The 17,923-nt window shown below is 54.0% G+C and overlaps 1 protein-coding gene across 2 annotated transcripts in view; it reads right to left on the bottom strand.

Moving 5' to 3' along the window:
- RPTOR (regulatory associated protein of MTOR complex 1) overlaps positions 1-17,923 on the bottom strand; it is a 105,682-nt gene that overhangs the window by 31,155 nt on the left and 56,604 nt on the right. For both annotated transcript variants that reach the window (XM_031064651.1, XM_031064652.1), the window contains exons 13-21: positions 17,535-17,645; positions 15,766-15,840; positions 15,216-15,281; positions 14,453-14,644; positions 12,897-13,037; positions 11,479-11,596; positions 9,808-9,948; positions 9,158-9,316; positions 3,507-3,625 (exon numbers count right to left, since the gene is read on the bottom strand). In XM_031064651.1, coding sequence (XP_030920511.1) covers positions 3,507-3,625; positions 9,158-9,316; positions 9,808-9,948; positions 11,479-11,596; positions 12,897-13,037; positions 14,453-14,644; positions 15,216-15,281; positions 15,766-15,840; positions 17,535-17,645 — 1,122 coding nt within the window. The remainder of the gene's footprint in view (positions 1-3,506; positions 3,626-9,157; positions 9,317-9,807; positions 9,949-11,478; positions 11,597-12,896; positions 13,038-14,452; positions 14,645-15,215; positions 15,282-15,765; positions 15,841-17,534; positions 17,646-17,923) is intronic.

Below are 17,923 nucleotides of genomic sequence, written 5' to 3'. Positions count from 1 at the left end.
CCTGTGCTGCCTGCAGGGGGATGGCTGCAGCCAGGACCTGCCCAGCACCCCAAACACAGGGCAGGGACACAGCCTGGGCCCCCTCAGTGCCCCCACAGCCACCAGCCTGGCCCTCACACTTCAGGACTGAGTCCTGCAGCTCCCACCATGACCACAGATCATAAAGCACATTCTGAGCCTGGAGGAAAGGAGGCTCGGGGGGATCTGGCTCTGCACAACCCCCTAACAGGAGGGGGCAGCTGGGCTCTGCTCCCAGGGGACAACAGGACAAGAGGAAATGGCCTCAAGTTGTGCCAGGGGAGGCTCAGGTTGGATATTGGAGAAAATTCCTTCCCTGGAAAGGGCTGTCCAGCCCGGGCACAGCTGCCCAGGGCAGTGCTGGAGTCCCCAGCCCTGGAGGGATTTAACAGCCACGTGGATGTGGCACCTGGGGACATGTCAGTGGTGGCCCTGGCAGTGCTGGGGGAATGGCTGGGCTGGATGGGCTCAGAGGGCTTTTCCAGCCTAAATGATTCTGTGATTCAGCCTCAAGCCTTCCATTAAAAACACCTGGACAAAGCAGCCTGGGCTGAAGCAAACTTTCCTCTTGAGACTTTTTGATTTCAGCGAGTCTCTGGAGGCCCACACTGAACCCTGGGCCCTCGCTGTTTGTTTTGGTGCTCACAAAAAGCAGGGCTGGGTGTTCTCCAAGGCTCAGGCCGGGCAGGAGAACTGCACCATTGCCATCTGCATCACCACCATCCATGGCAGGGCAGGCACAGCCTGGGAGAGGCCCAGCAGTGCCTAATGAGCCCGGGGAACAGAGCAGCAGCAGATTCCTGCAGGAAGGCTGCACGCCTGGGCTGCCCACACACCGGCTGCTCACACCCAGCACAGCCCCTGAGCCCTTCTGGAGGAACAGATCCACAGCCCTGGCTCCAGGAAAAACCTGAGCAGGACACTCTGCTCTCCTTGGATAACAGCAATCACACAATCACAGAACACTGGGCTTGGGAGGGACCTCTGCAGATCACCCAGGTCAAACCCCCTGCCAAGGCAGGGCCTCCTGGATCAAGTGACACAGGAACCTGCCCAGGGGCTTTGGATGTCTCCAGAGGGGCTGGGATGGGACAGCCAGAAGAAATTCTTCCTGGGAGGTTGGCCGGCCCTGGCACAGGGGCACAGAGCAGCTGGGGCTGCCCCTGGATCCCTGGCAGTGCCCAAGGCCCGGCTCGGCAGGGCTGGGAGCACCTGGGACAGTTGGGATGTCCCTGCCCTGGGATGGGCTTTAAGGTCCCTTCCCACCCAAACCATTCCATGGTTCTGCAATCTTTAGTCCCCCAGCACTCTCCAGATGTGGAAGCCCATGGAGAGTTGGCCCAGCTGTTCCCACTGAAGCCCCCAGCCCCAGCCAGGTCCCCCAGACCTGAGCTGGGTTCTGCTCAGCTCTGCCAATGGAAGAAAACCTCAGCTGGCCCAGCTCCAAAACAAAGCCTCTCCTTCCCTGAATTTTACAGCAATTAAACCAAAATGTGAAACCCCTGGAACATTCAAGTGTTTTACATCACGTGAGGCAGTATTTTTGTTTAAGCAAGAAAAACAATTTTTGTTTGCATTCACTGGTAAAATTCAGCCCGAGTGGGCAGCGCTTGCACACACCGGGGAGGAGCAGTGCCCACGTCCAGAGCTCCCTTCCACATCCACCAAGCTCCAGCAGCACGAAGGAGAGGTCTCAGGACACAGCTAGCAAGGATTTAATTGTCACTGATTTGCATCAGACACCGGCCAGCCCCTGCCTGAGCTCCCACAGAGCCTCGAGCTCTCGTGGTCCCGCGGCACCGCTCACAGCACAGAACAGGACTGGGAACAGCCAGGGCAGCATCTGAGCCTCACAGCCCACTGTGCTGGGCAGCTCACAGCCTGTTTGTTGTGTTTGGGGGTTTGTTTTCATCACAAAGCCCCGTGAGAAGCCACCCAAGGCAGGTGGTGCTGGCCAAAGCAAAGCCCCCACATGCGCAGCAGGACCCCAGGAGCGATGCTGTCCTTAGGGGACTCGGGGCTAAGGCAAAGGAGAACAAACCACTTTTGTTCCCTGAAGCATCCCCAGATCCAACCCTTGTCAATGGGAATGCTTCCTGTTTTTCAGGGCTGTTGGAAGAGCCGTTGCCTTAGGAAGCAGGGGCAGAGCAGCTGGCCCAGCCGTGCAGGGTGAGATGCAGAGCCCCAGAGCCTGAGCTCAGGGCTCGGGTCAGCACCAGCACAGCCAGGCCCTCACTTGTCAGAGACAGCACAGAACTCCCCCATCAGCCCCAGCACTCCCTAGGGATGTGACAGCAGAATGATCACAGCTCCTGCTGGCACAGCAGCGTGGACACCGATGCTGGTACTGATCCACCTCTCCACTGGCCAGGGAGCACCTCCTGAGAACACATTTCGGTCAGGAAAAGCACATCTGCTTCCTCTTTATGTCCCTTTTAGCAGTAGGAGCAACACTTCATTTTGCAAAGAGCCTTCCAAACACAGAACTGAAATAGTTTTGTGCATCTAGAGCAGAAAGAGGGAAATCTTCCACCTTTTCCTTTCCTTCTTGCCCTTGTTTGGCATCTCCAGCCTGTCAGTTGTTGTACCCCTGTCTCTCCGGGGAAGGGCTGAGCTTGCTGCCCCCACTGCCAAGAGAATCCTCTGTCCCAAACCCAGCCCTTACCACTCACTGGCACGTGCACTTGGAACACCAGAGTTCAAGTCAGTAGCTATTGTCTCAAGAGAAAAAGTGATTTCCAAGCAGAGATCTCTGAGGCATTAGGATGGCAGTGCACAATGCTGGCGTCTCTTACTGCAGCTCCAGCTCCACAGCCCTGGGCTGAGGATCTGGGGTTTTTCCCTGGAAAGGCCCAGTAAGAGAGCTCCCATTGCAATGGCTCATGGTCTGGATGCTTGAGAGGCCAGAGAGGGTCACACAGAGCTTTCTGTGCCCAGCCAGGGGACGCACAGGGTGAGAAGATGTCCTGGGGTGGCCTGGCCTGGGCAGGGAGCAGCTGCTGGCCCAGGGTGGCACCTCCAGGGACATCTTGTCACCCCCAGGATGAGATGGGATGAGGATGGAGGTTTAGGCACCCAGCCTGGGCTGGGGTGAGGAGTGGCAGGGGTCTGCATGCTGACTCACATGTACTAGTTCACCTGGGTTGGAGAGCCGTTGTGGCTTCAGTCTGCAGGCCAGTCCCACTTGCATTATCTAAATCAGTTTGCAAAGGGATAATTTAATGAAGGATACTTAAGGTTTATCCCAGGGACTGATCTAGACCTCATTTATACCCTAAAACAAGCCCGGGCCCTCCCCCATTTATTCATTTTACCTGACCAGAGTTCAGAGCAGAGTTTATCATGGTGAAGCATTAAAAGCTCCTTCTGCAAAAGGCAGAGCCCTCCAACGGACCCATCCAGGTCAGTCTGCCTAAGCCTTGCCTAAGCATGAGAAAATCCACATCCAAAGAGCTGGCAGGCACAGGTGAGCAGGGCCAGGCACTTACCTTGTAGGCAATGCTGTTGAGAACCTTCATGGCCAGGTCAGACACGTCGGGATAGGGGTCAGCAGCCAGGTGAAGCAGCACTCTCCAAATTTGGGTATAAACACTGTTGAAACTCACACCTAGAAAAACAAAAACCACAACAAACCCCAAAGCCCTGCAGCACATGACAATCCATCAACTCCGATTCTTTGATCTGATGTGAGAAAATTCATTAGAACTCCGAACAACCTGATGGCATCTCAGGGAACATCAAGAGAGGAGCTCAAAAACATCCCACATGGCCATCTTGCCTCCCTTTTGCCTGGCTGTGAACTCTGCAAGGGCTTGTGAAATCAAAGTGGGAGGAAGCAAAATAAATTAAAGACTCCCTAAATCATCTCCAGTCAAACTCCTGCTTTTCCAGGCTCCTGAAGCAAATCACCTGGAAAGGCCAAGTGAATAATGTCTGAAATACTGAATGGTGGAAACCCACAGTTACTGCCCTATACTGTGGTGGTTATTTTTATTGAATTGTCCAGGGGTTTGCACACTCTCCAAGTTTGGTAAATGTTTAAAGCAAAGCTTTAGGAGTTGAGCCCTCAGGAAGCAGCGAGTCCAGCTCAGTCTTTCCTATTGACATTTGTATCAATTCCTCCAATTTGTTATTTAATGAGCACATCAGCTGTTCGGTATTTCGGCAGAAGGGACTGACAGATTCGAAGTACAAATCAAATTAATAAGCATTTGCAACAACTGACAAAATCCTGTGAACATTTTATTTTGCTGCTTTTGGGGGAGAATTTGTTGTTCTGCCTCCGAGCCCTGCCGGTGCCTGATCGTGCAACGCCCCGGCTGGGAGTGCAGCCATTTGGACAATGTTGAAGTGGTTGCACTAACAACAAAAAAGAGCTAAAATAGAGATTTCAGATGAGTCACAATCAGTGCTAAATGACAGATCAAGCTGTTACTGCTTTCCCTCTCGTGTTTCTGGAGGCATCTAAATATAAAGTTGGGAGGAGAGGGCCCCTTGGTCACCAGGCAGCTCCTCACCTGGCAGAGCTACACCTGGTCCCTAAAGCAGCACAGCAGGCTGGGGCAGAGCAGGTCTGAGCTCCAGGAGGCTGCAGGCTGCCCTTGGGCTGAAAGGGGAACCTTGCTCTGCCCCAGGTGCCCAGAGTGGGACAGATCCCTGCAAAGGGCCAGGGCAGCCCCCATGACCCAGCTCCTCCCTCTCAGCCCCCTGCAGAGGGGCTCTGTCCCACCTGGCACCCAAAGGATGCTCCAAGCGACATCTGCTGAAATTTGCACCTGGGAATCTCACAAGGGAGCACCTGGACCGTGCTGTTTGTGTGCTGGGGGTGTCCATGCAGAGCCTGCAGCTGATCCCAACCTTCCTAGGGACAAACCAGAGAATCCCACACTGCTTGGGCTGGGGGGGACCCTAAAGCCTGTTCCACACCTTCCACCATCCCAGGTTATTCCAACCTGGCTTTGGACACTCCAGGGATCCAGGGGCAGCCACAGCTTCTCTGGGCACCCTCCCAGGGAAGGATTTCTCCCCAGTATCCCATGTAACCCTTCCCTCTGGCACTCCAGGCCCTTGTGGAAATCCCCTCCCCAGTTCTCCTGGAGCCCCTTTGGGCACTGGCAAGGCTGTAAAACCTCTAACAATGTAAATTGTTATAAGGCTGTAAATTGTAAAGGCCATAAACATATATTTATGTAATATTGTATAATATTTATATAATACAGTAAAATTGCAAAGGCTGTAAATATATAACAATGTTAAATCCTGGAAGCTTCTATTACCAAGCACAGAAAAACTGGAGAGGGAAGGATAAAGAACAAGAAGGGAGAGAGGCAAAGTGCTACAAGGTGTGGGAGGAAAAAAGACTCAGCTCATGAAGCAGCAGCCAGGTAATGTCTGAGGTGTGCCCAGAGCTGTGCCCAGAGCTCTGCCTCCCACACTCCAGCCTGTTACATAAGGGCCAGTGGGAAATCTGGATGCCTTCAGTTCTTTAAAGCCCTTGAAAGAGAGTAAAAGGAAAGGGAGAGGAGGAAGAGTGAGGGGGGCACCCAGCTGATTTCCCAGGGGCCCTGGTAACCACCTCGATCACAGAGCAAGAAACCCAACGGCATTTTTTATACATCTAAGTGTCAGGGAAAAACCAGATTTTAAGCAGAACTGTGCCAGTGCAATTCCCCCTTCACCTGGCAGCCTTTGAGGAGAACACAGGGAATTTCTCCAAAGGCACCTGGGGCTCAGGGCTGCTGCTCCCAAAGCTGCTCTTTCCTGCTGCCACTGCCCCACTGTCAGAGCAGGAGTGACACTCCTGACACTGCTCCCTGTCCGATCCTGAGCTCCAGTCCCTGGGAAAGGGAGCAGCAGAGGTGGCAGGAGGAACAGCAGCTCCATTTCACCTTTAGGGCTCCAGTGCCCACACTGTCCCCGAGATGCAAACCAGGAGCTGAGGGGGGCTGAGCACTAATGGAAGCAGACAGCTCTGTAATTAGTCACTGACTCCCAGCCAGTTCAGTGCACCTTGCAGGGTGGACTCATGTTTACAAAACCATCCCCCCTGCTAAGAATGTCAAAAGTAAATTGCCTGCCTTTCCCTGAGTTGGATTGTCCCTGCACACGTGGGGCTCAGCTCACCTGTGAGCCCTGAGCACAGGCTGGGCTCCAGCAGCTGCAGGGGGAGCACAGTGCATGCAAACCCCACTGCTCGTGGCTTTATTTATTCCCTTTGGTTTGCCAGCCTGGGACAGAGTTTCTTTCCAATCCCCTGTAAAAATCACTGCAGTGATTTGAAGCCCCACAGATGGGGCAGCTCCACTTCCCAGCAGCACTGCAGCAAAGCCAGACCAAGGCTGCTCCCTGCTCCCAGCTCCTGGGGAGGGACAGGAATGAAACCCTCACACAGCACACAGGCAATGCTGTGCAGGGAAATGCAGCTGAAACATTCCAGGCTGAACAGCCCTGAGGATTTGGGCAGCTGCTTCCCCTCAGTGCCAACCACAGCTGCTCGGTGTGCATGCCATGAACCCAGGAGGGACCCTGGGTGAAGGGGACACCCCAAATCCCCACAGCTGCTCAGTGTGCATGCCATGAACCCTCCTCCTGCCAGGAGGGACCCCGGGTGAAGGGGACACCCCAAATCCCCACAGCTCCCTGAGCTCTGCTCCCTGCAGGCACAGCCCAGCCCCTGAGCTCCCCCTGAGCCCTGGGCAGAGCTGCAGCTCCCCGTGCTCCACAGGAGCAGCTCAGCAGAAGCAATTCCTCAGGGCAGGCACCCCTGGCACCACCAGCAGGGGCACAGCCCCCTCTGAGCAGCCCCTGCAGCAAGTTCCCATTCCCAAAGCCCACCCAAACCGCTGGGTTTTGCTGCTGTGCCTGTTCCCAGCTGCACACACTGCTGGCTGACCAGCTCCTCCTCATTAGCTCGGTGCATTAACGCGGAGTAGGAGGCTCCCCTGCCCCAGTTCTCTGTTTCCTGCACCTCAGTGTCCACCTGCACCTCTGCAGCACCCTCTGCCCTCACTGGCACTCTGAGGCACATCCTGGGAAGTGGCAAACAGCTCTCCACCCCCAGCCTCTCCTGCTGCAGGAGACAACAATTCCCCAGCATTTCATGGCTCCCAGATTTATTTTCCTCCTTCTTTGATCACTCCTTAAGATAATCTTTCCAGCCAAGCTCTCTGTAGGACAAAGGCTTTCACGGTGCACTTTGCATATGAATAATCAGCCTCGAGGTATGCAAACCCCCAACTTAATTCCATCCCTTTTCCTATCTTAAAGCTGAACATTTCCAGGACACCAAGATTAATGAGTGGCTGTATGGAAAAGCAGCAAGGCTCAGCTTCCCTTCCAAAATGATGTCTTTGTTGACTAACCACAAACTGCCTCTTGCCAGCTGGAAAAGTGGGCCAGAAATAAATGTCTCTCCTGGTGCTGGCCTGTCTGGCCAAGGAGCAGCTGCCAGAGAACACAGAGCTCGGCTCAGAGCGTGTGTGGTGCCATTTGGGGAGCCATAATGGGCACATTTGGCCCACAGCTAGCTAAGGAACTGCTTGTAAAATGGGACAAGGAGGAACGGAGAGGTTCTCCTCAAGTTTTTGGGAAGAAGTACATTGTATGGTGCCTCAGTGCCAGGGTAGAGACTGATCCAGAACAAACCCTCACATGCCAAGCTCCTAAAACTGCCAGAGAGGAGCAAAGGGCTGAGCTTCAGCAGCTGTGGCTGCTCCTGGATCCCTGGAAGGGCCCAAGACCAGCCTGGACAGGGCTTGGAGCACAGTGGGAGGTGTCCCTGCCCATGGCAGGGTGGCACTGGATGGGCTTTAGGGCCCCTCCCAACTCAAACCATTCTGGAATTCTGTGATCAGTGACTCAGCTTAGGACAGGAATGCAGAGCACAGAACACAAGCTGTGGCTGAAAATGTCTCCTTTCCCTCTTGCACACCAGATTCCTGCTCCACTTGGAGTCTCCCCACGTGCCCCAAACACCTTTCCCATTGCTCTGGCCATCTCAGATGCCTGGCAGAGGCCTTGCTGCAGAGCCAGAGCCCCATCTCCTCTCGCAGAAGACAAGAGCAGAGCACAGCATCCTTCAGGCACAGGTCTCTGCTCCCCTGCAGCAGCAGCTCAAGGCACATGAAGGAGCAGGGTTAGCCTGGGCTGCAGAGCTGTGGGGGTGGCTGGGGCTGGTGGCACCTCTCCTGGGGAGCAGGAGACAGGGCTGGAGGATGGTGATGCTTCAGAAGGAATGAGAAAAGCCTGGCTTGCACCAGGCAAATGGGGAGGTAATGGGATTCTGTGCGAGTCATGAATTTTAAACACTTCTCTAAGCTCCAGCTGGGTCTGAGCTCTTTGATGGATCAGGAATGAGGGAGGCCTTGGAGAGCTGCTCTCTCTTTCCAAAGTTCCCCTCACCACCTCCAGCTCCTCTCCAGAGCCCTTTCCAGCTGTGCTGCACAGCTCTGGTGAGGCACACACCAGCCATCAATCACACACCAGTGGAAATGGGAAAACTCCAGTCCTAGCTCAAGATGGAGAGAAATTTCCTAACATCCCTGCCATGCTTCAGAAGATCCAATGTCATTACTGATAATCAAAAGCAAATTAACTGATCAAGTTCCTAATGAACTCATGATTTTAAACTGCCACAGGGGCTCAGTAATTACAATCCCTGAATCTTTCAACTTGGGAGAGCCAAATCACCATTAATTCTCCTAGAAAACAGAGCAGGGAAAATGTTTCTTTGGTCAAGGCACAGGTGATTTCTCCCTGAGTTACCCTCTTTGCACTGATTTGTGAAAATATGGGCCCATTTAGTGATTACAGAGGAAACACAGAGACTTCCCCCAGCATTTCCCCGTGCATGCTGCTTTCCCTGGAAGGAGGCCATTCCAAAAGCCAGGTCCTTCTGCATGGTGCCTGTGATGCCGTGCCAGAATGGCTCAGACTGTTTGAAAAGCTACAGGTACTTTAAAGCCAAGCTGTTGTGGCCCCCACATTTTTGTGCCTGAATTCCTAACAGGATTTCAGTGCAGCTTAGAGCTGGAGCCAACAGCTCCCAGTGCCACCCCTCTGCTGGGGTGACCCTGGCACACACAGAGCAGGGAGGGGAACGTGCTGGAGCCCCAGGGCAGGGCAGGAGGGCTGTGCTCACCGATGAGGGAGTTGAGGGAGGAGTAGGAGCTGACTCTTCTCATCTTGTCGATGGTCTCGAAGGACAGGATGTACTCCTCGTTCTCGGGGCTGCCCAGCGTGCTGCTGGCACTGCTGCTCGTGCTCAGGTTCCCAGGGGAAAAGGCCACAGAGCTCCCAGCTGCCAGGACACAACAGCAGATGCTGGAACCAGGACTGGCAGGAGAACAGTTTTCACCCAGACAAAACAGCCCTTTTCTAAATCCTGCCACACTCAGGGAAGGAAACCCCTTACCCAGGGGGCAAAGCCACAATTCCCCTTTGTCATACTGAAGGATTAAACACGGAACGGGCAAAAGATTGAGTTAAAAATCCACTTATGCTCGGAAGCCGGAAGGCACATTTTCAGTCCCCAAACACTCAGAAAAATCAATGCTAATGACCAGAAAATTGCAACTAATTATGAGGGGGCTCCTCATCCAAGCCGTGGGAGCTGGACAATTCGGGATGAAGCACCATCTGCAGGGTTGTGGTGTTCCCTGGCTGGCACAGGGGGCAGGGGAGGCACAGGGGGCAGGGCAGGTTCCCTGGCTGGCACAGGGACATAGGACGTTCCCTGGCTGGCACAGGGCAGGTGCCCTGGCTGGCACAGGGACACAGGAGGTGCCTTACTCTCCTCGTTGAGGCTGAGGTTCTGCAGGCTCTTGTTGAGGCTCCTGGCGCTGGTCACGGCGCGGATGTTGCCGTAGGAGCTGACGGAGCGCAGCCGCGGCGTGCAGGGCCCGTCCCGCACCGGGGTCAGGCTCCCGCCCTCTGCAAGGCAAGAGCAGCAGTGATGCTGAGCTGCCCTCAGAGCCCCCAGTGCCACGTCTGAGTGACACCCAGAGCCTGGGGAAATGGCTTCTTTTCCCCTGGAAAATGGCTTCTGTTTGCAGCCACTCGCCCTGGCTGACACTGGGGTAACCAACCTGAAAATTGGCAAACTTTGCTGGGTTTCTCCAAAACTGAAACACCAGCAACCAGGACCCTGCAAGGCCATGGCTGGCACCAAAGCCAGCCCCAAAGCTGGGTCAGTGCCCAGCAAATGGGCACTGACCTCCCTGCCCTATGGGAGCTGTCCCTGCCTAGGACAGCAGGGAACAAGATGAGCTTTAAGGTCCCTTCCAGCCCAAACCATCCTGGGGTTCTGTGGCTGATTCTGACAGTCTGTCAGACTGATGCAAATGAGTCATTAAAACAGCCCTGATGTGCACAGAGTTTGGCATTCTCTGTCAGGCTAGAAGGGGATATGCTATGGCCACAGATCCAGCATGGATTCTGTGTCTCTGCTGTCCAGGAGGGCAGTCTGCGACATCCAACAAGGCCAGGTGAGCCCAGCCTTGCCAGTGCCTCCCAGGGGCCCTGGTGACTCCTCAACCCCTGTGTCAGGACAGCCTGAGGCAGCCTTGGCCAGCTCCTCTCTGCTGCTGCTCATCAAACCCCCCTGGATTTGCTCATCATCAGGAGCTATGAAAATTCTGGTTTCCTGACCAAATTTCAGGCCTGATTTAAATCATATTAAAGTTCCATGGGCTCAGTGGAGCTGCTCTGTTTCCCTGCAGAGTGGCTGCACTGTGGTGAGGAGCCAATGCTTCCAGAGTGGCCCATTTCAGGATTCTTTTGGATCAGGAAAAGCCCTGTAGAAAGCCCTGTAAACATGCAGTGTTTATCTCCTGCAGCAAATGGGGAGGAGCTCATTTTCCAATATGATTCAGTTATTCACAGGACAGGGAGACCAAACCACTCTGTGCAGAGACAGCACACTGCCTTGTCTCCAAGATCCTCCTGTTATCCTTAAAGATTTCCACTGCAGTTTACATCTAAAGGAAAGGTGAGGTCAGAGACAACTTCACCAGGACATTTCACTCCTCACACAAAGCCTCAGACACCACAAAAGGGATGGGGCCACAGGCTCAGAGCACAGAGTTCTTCCCCTCCTTGTCTGGCCCTCCCAGCAGCAGGGCTGGTTCATGGTGTGCTGGAGCTCCCAGCAGGTCACTGTGACACTGAACGTTCACGTGTGGTTCCAGAGGGGAGAGAGAAAATGAGCCTGTGCTGCCTTGACCAGCATCTCTCTGAATGGGCAGGAGCTGCAGCCAAGGCTCAGTGCAGGATGGATTTCTCCAGTGTAACATCTCACAGGGCTGAACAGACACCAGGTGTCCCCTCCTTGTCACCCACCATGTCACAACAGGGCTCTTTAATAAACCCACCCCCAGCAAGAAGCTGTTGGGAAAACTCCTTAAATAATTCCCAAATACTTCCAGGCCCCACATCTCCTGGCCAGCCAAAGCCAAGCCCCACCTGGAGCAGCAGGAGAAGGGAGAGGATAATTCTTCTCCTCTTCTATGAACTGCAAGGCCACGGTGCAGAAGTTGCTCTCGTACTGAACCACCAGGTGACTCAGGGCCACCACCAGCTCCTGGGGAAAGAGCACAAGAAACATCTCATGGGTACACAGAGAAACAAGGCACTGAGGGCAAACACTGACCAACACTGTTGGTGTTACTGGGTGGCCATCCAGGGTGGAAATTCTCCCTTAATTCAAGGGGTGAACTGCAGAAAGGCAGAGGACTGTGTCTCACACCTGATTTCTCAAAGCCTTTCCTACCTGGCTCCCTCTCTTCAGAGCAGCTGCCCAAAGGGAGCTGTCCCTGCCTAGGACAGCAGGGCTTGGAATGAGAGGAGCTTCCAACCCAAACCATCCTGGGGTTTGGGGCTGATTCTGACAGTCTGTCAGGCTGGTACAGTGCCACTGACCTGGCCCAGCCCACGGGGTGTGTGTGGCTCCCTCAGAGCCAGGGCTGTGCCAGGGCTGGGGGCTCTCAGCCCCTGTGGCACAGCTGGACCCTCCTGGCACTGCCCAGCCCCTCCAGGAGACACCTCCTGCCTGGCCCCTGGGAACAGCAGACAGGAGACAGAGCTGCCTTTGGCTGCTGCCTCTGCTCAGGGACTGATCTCCCAAGGAGAGATTTATGAATCTCCCAGAGCATTCTGTGTGACACGCAGCTCTCTCCTGAATTAAACTGATTAAATGCTGGAACGAGACAACAGAAATGAATCTTTGCAATGCTGCTGACAACTGCCAGGGTGTTGATGTTCCAGTAAAGTAAACACAAACATTAGGACACTTCAGAACAGCCCTCAAAAACAATCCAGAATGTCAAAAACCATTTAATGTACTATTGATGTACGATGGTGCCTCAGAAACTGTAGCTCTCCCAAAGCTGGAGAGGGTGGCAGCAGCTCTCTGGCCACAGAGAGCAGGCACAGACTTTCCCAGAAAAATCCTGGGAAGCTGGCTGGAAGCTGTGAGAAACTTAGAGGAAAAGAATTCAAAAAATTATTATCTCTCTTTCTGCAACCATTGTTTATAAATATGGTTCTCTAAAGTGTGTTATTGATAGCCACCAGCAGTGTGTGAAAAATTTTCACTTTGAGACCAATCAGGTCTTAGTTCCACCACTGTTTCTATAAGAACTGTAGATTTCTAACAATAAAGTGTCTTTCATTCCTTCTGGATGATGGAGTCAATAATTATTACCTGGCTGGGGGCCTGCTACCACAGGAGAGCCACTCTGAGGGGTTTAAAGGCAGGGAGGGCTTTTCCCTGGCCAGAGCTCCCTCATTCCCTGCACAGCCGTGCCTCAGGGAGCAGGGCCAGCCCCAGAGCACAATCCAGGCACAGGCCACAGCTGAAGGAGAGGTGTGAATGGCCTCACCTTGCGGACCATGGGGCTGCCATCGTTGATGAGCTGGGCCAGCATCATGGCCACGTTGTGGTCGATGGTGGTCGAGTGGTCCGTGCGCTCCGCAGAGTTCCCCACGAACGTGCCCAGGGCAAAGACTGCAGCACAGCGAACCTGGGGGCACAAAGAACAGCCCTGCCTGTCCCCTTGGGCTCTCAGTTATCCCCACACACAGCAGCACTGCAGACCTGAGCTGCTGGGTCAGTGCTGCAGACCTGAGTGTCACAGACACATTTGATGAAAAATCTTTTCTTTAAGATTTTTTCTCTTGAAAAGCTGAGAGGCCTCAAGAACAAAATGTAAACAGTGATTGTCTGCTGCTGTGGAATGCAACAGGTGCATCTGTGATTGGTCTCATGTGGTTGTTTCTAATTAATGGCCAATCACAGTCCAGCTGTCCGGACTGTCTCAGTCAGTCACAAGCCTTTGTTATCATTCCTTTTCTATTCTTAGCTAGCCTTCTGATGAAATCCTTTCTTCTATTCTTTTAGTATAGTTTTAATATAATATATATCATAAAATAATAAATCAAGCCTTCTGAAACATGGAGTCAGATCCTCATCTCTTCCCTCATCCTCGGACCCCTGTGAACACGGTCACACCTGAGCTGCTGGGTCAGGGGGGCCCCTGGGGAGCAGCAGCCCCAGCAGCCTCAGCAAACTGGGCTTTAAGCATCCCCAGATGCAGGATATGGTTAATTTCCCAAAATACTGAGTGACCTTCCCATGGGTGGCTCTTCCAGTTGGTGCTGCCTTGAATATTAATTAACAGGAATAAGGTACACACAGCTCCTGTTGGGATGTGGATCTTTTACAGGAGTGCTGACTACAGTCTTCAGTTATGGGTTTAGATGATGGAAAAATGGAGAAAAACCAGGGAGAACTTTGGAAAGCCACCCCACCTGTGCAGAAATACTGCTCAAAAAGGGGGGAGGATGGGGCCAGGGACAAGAAGAGGAGGATGCAGGACAGAGGCTGGACGTGGAGGGGATCTCATCCCTAATCCCTGCACGTTATCAGAGCTGTTTATCTCAGCTCCCTTCTCCCAGGGTGTGCTGGGTGTGATGGGCTCTGTCAGTCACTGCCAGGCCCTGCACAATCCCTCCTCTCCTGGGAGTGTCACAAAGGTAAACCACAGCCAGTTAAAGATGCCTTTCTACAATGAGCAGGGGGAGAAGAGTTTTCTTACTTGGACAAAAAGACTAGAGGGATTTTTGCAAAACACAGTGACTTTTGGGACCGCATTTTTAACATCTTCTGTTAGCAAGGAAGCAAAAACCATGGCACTGCAGTGCCCAGGTCCCAGGGGTTTGGGGCTCTGTGAACTCCCTCTGCATTTCTTTGGAAGCTCCTCTCCTAGAGCGATGAATTTTGATTTTTGGGCTTGTTTGATTTGCATCACCTTGGAGAAACAGCAGCAAGGTCCCTGTCTGAAGCAGACACAAACCCAGAGCTCTGGAATGCCCTGCTCTGCAGGAACTCCAGCCCTGCCAGCTCCAGTGGGGTTCACCAGGAGAGCTGGAGTTTTACCTCGGGGATGGGATCTGAGAGGAGGCTGTAGAGCTTCTCATGGGCGCTGTCTCTCACTCCACACCACCTGGCTGAGTCGAAGTTCTGCCAGATCCTCCCCAGACAAATGGCCACCCACTGCCTGAGGAGCGGGTGGGGATCGTTCAGCTGCTCCAGGCAGATCGCTATCAGGTTCCCCTGCAGGCAGGCTTCCTGCAACACAAACCGAGCCTTTTGTTTGGGATGACAGCTTCCCACCTCGTCCCCGCACAAGGAGACTATTCTGAAGGAGTCAGGAAGCCAAGAGAAAATAATCGTTCAGTGGTTCCAGGCTGATTTTGTTACAGAATACCAGCAGCACGAAGGGAAAGGCAGCTAGAGTTGATTAGATAGTTGGGCATTAAAATGCTTTCTGCAATGCATAAAGCTTGGTTTTTCCTCTTTGGAAACGTTCCTTGCACCTGTCAGAGCCCCAGGGCTTATGGCTCAATCCACAGAGCATTCCCAGCCATCAGGGTCCCACTGGACAGGACCAGAACCCTTCCTGTGCCAGTGGCTGTGCAGGGACCCCTGTCCTTGTCCCCCACTGCCAGGTGCTGGGTACACAATGTCTGTCACATCTCCAGGCCAATTCTTCTCTTCATCCACACAGAAATAACAAAAACCAACGCCCCAGTTCTGTTTCCAGGTTCAGGTTTAGTGCAAGCCAGGACACCTGTACAAAGCCAGGGCATGAGGCAGAGAGAGGCAGCAGAGGATGAGGGGAAGGGCTGCTGGGACTCACCTGCCCCGTGTTGTAGTTGTTGACAATCACAGCCAGGATGAAAGCTGTCATGGTCCTGTGCTCAGCCTGAGAACAGCACAGACTGAGGTTAGCTGGGGGCAGAACAGCCACAGCCCACCCTCAAACAGGGCATCATCCCCAGAGCAGGCTGTGCCATGGTAAACAATGAGAAAATCCCAGCTTGCTTTCCCCTCTCTTGGCCCCATTACACCCCAGCATGCTCCCAAGCAGCTCTGGGGAGACTCCAAACACCCTTATGGGAACCCAGCTGCTGCAGAGGGAATTGCCAAAGCTGTGGGGCAGTTCCCTGCCCCAGCAGGCACCCTGGAGCCCCAGCTGCACCCCCAGGGACCCTGCTTTCAGAACCCCAAGGAGTTGGTACAGCCTTGGCTGGGTGGTGCCCATGCCCACAGCCCAGCAGTGCCTGCCCAGCACAGCTCTGGGTGCCACTGCAGGGGAGGCAGCCCCAGGTGGCACCAGAACTGCAGCACATCAGCTAAAACAGGCAAGGAAATGCTAAAGAGCCTGAATAAACGTGACTTGTCCTTACTGGCATGTAGGGATCTGCCAGGACTGAGAGGAAATACTTGTGCCCATTGTCCTTCACCAGGTCAGCCTGGCACGACTGAGAGAGAGACAAGAAACCCACAGTGAGAACCACAACACACACATTCCTTCCTCCAGTGATGTACAAACCTTTCATTCCTCAACCATTTTTCTCCCACCCAGTTTCCATTTGAGAAGCCAAAAGAAGCTCAAGCCCTTCCTGGGGGCTGCACCAGACAGCCCCAAGGGGCAGGGCAGGGAAGCCACTGCCACAGTGCCACAAAGAGCAGGAAATGTGAGCTCCTGTGTGGGCAGGAGCCAGAGCAGCCACCTCTGGGCCACTCTGAACCTCCCCAGGAATTCCTGTGTCCCACCAGAGCCAGCCCAGGCTGCAGAGCAGCCCCTGGGGAGCACAGGGCAGCTCAGGACTGGGCTGACACACCAGCTCAGGCTCCGCTTCTCGGGTCATTCTGAGAGGATCCACGTGGAGAAAGTGAAACTGGAAGGGAGGAAACCCTGACTTGGCACAGCTCCCCGTGGCACGGGACAGGATCATGCATTTTTCATCAGGAGGAGAAGGGGAAGGAGGGAACTAATTGCTGAAAGAGGAGGGTGGGGTGGCAAGGCAGAGATGCAAGGGAATATTTTAGTGCTGAGGAGAGGGAAGCTGCTGGATTTGGCAGAGCCAGGAGCAGAGGGCCTGGGCTGCTGCCAGGCTGCAGCTGCAGGAGAGGCTTCCCCGACTCCTGCTCACCCCAGGCTCCTCTCAGAGCCTGCCAGGGTCAGCACCTTGTGTTCCTCACCCAGCACAGCCCCTGGAGAGCAGCACAGGGAGCTGCCCAGGCCACCCTGCTGCTCTGCCCCTGCTGCCCAGCTCCTGGGGCTCGGGAGGGAGCCGGGCCACACCTGAGCCCCTCCGTGCTGGAACACAGGGGAGCCCGGCAGCACTGACACCTCCTCCTCCTGCTCCTGGGGGAATAAACAGCTCCTGTGGCAGTGAGAACACAGCCTGACCCAGCCAGGCTGCAGGCTTGGTGTGCAAGTTCAGACTCACAGCAAATACTCTGTCTGCAGGGAGCTGCTGCCTGTGCCCCCCCAGCAGCATCCTCAGCACCTCCCCCTCCTGCCTCCCACTCCCACCATGTGCTGCTGCAATGAGGGAGTGAAACAGCACAAAGAGACCCGAACCCACCCCTTCAGAGTGGCTTTTCTGTGTGTTTTGCTCTAAAGCTCAGCCTGCAAACAAGTGGGGCAACGCCAGAGCATGGGAAGGAAGGTGTGAGGGGCAGGACAGCACATGGGAATCACACCTGAGCCCTGGCACACACCTGGGGCTCAGGCACCACAAACGAGCTTCTCCAGAAGAGCTCTGGGATGAACAGTTTTCATTTGCTTTGCTTTCCCAAATCCTCTTAGGATGTTAATGAAAATATTGCTATAAAACTAAACCTGACAATGCTGGATCAACAGAAGGAAAACCTTCATGAATTCAGTGCTGTGCTCCATACTGAAGTGCAGGAGAGACACAAAAATAACCCCCAAAGAGGAAAGGTCCAACATCCACAGCAGGTCAGACATTCTACATGGACTCCCAATTGTGCCTGAATTAATGTGAGCACCTCTCCTAATAATTGTACAGTGCTCCACTAATTGCACCCACAAACCACTGAGTCAGAGACACCACTCCACACATTTCCCTGCAATTACTTACCAGCTTCATTGCTCATTTGCAAGCCCAGCAAGCAGGGCTCTGGCTGGGCCAGGAATACTCACACTGTCCACTGCCAGGATCTTGGCCCAGATGAACACAAGGAGAGGCCTCAGCTCACGGGCTGAGCTCTGCAGGAGCTTCAGCACATAGGGGAAGATGCCAACAGAGAGGGCCTGGAGGGAGAGAACAAATCCCTGTCAGCAAAACCCAAACCCCCCATGGCAGCTGAGCCCCCAGCAGGGCCCAGGGTGCAGCATCTTTACAGACACAGCTGAGAAATCTGGTAGGAAATAATGCCCCAGTAAAGAGGGGATCCCCGTGTGTTTGTCTGTTGTTATTTTCATCTTGAATAGCACCAGGTACTTCCAGACTCATGTGGTCCATGGAGACCCTGAGTTAATCCAGCCCCAGCCTCCTCTCCTCACAGCCTGGGCTGGTTTTTGCTCCACAC

This window comes from Geospiza fortis, unplaced genomic scaffold (genome assembly GCF_000277835.1).
Source record: "Geospiza fortis unplaced genomic scaffold, GeoFor_1.0 scaffold546, whole genome shotgun sequence".
Lineage (NCBI taxonomy): Eukaryota > Metazoa > Chordata > Aves > Passeriformes > Thraupidae > Geospiza > Geospiza fortis.
Note: the sequence above shows the minus strand (reverse complement) of the source record. Positions and strands in the feature narration are given on the sequence as shown.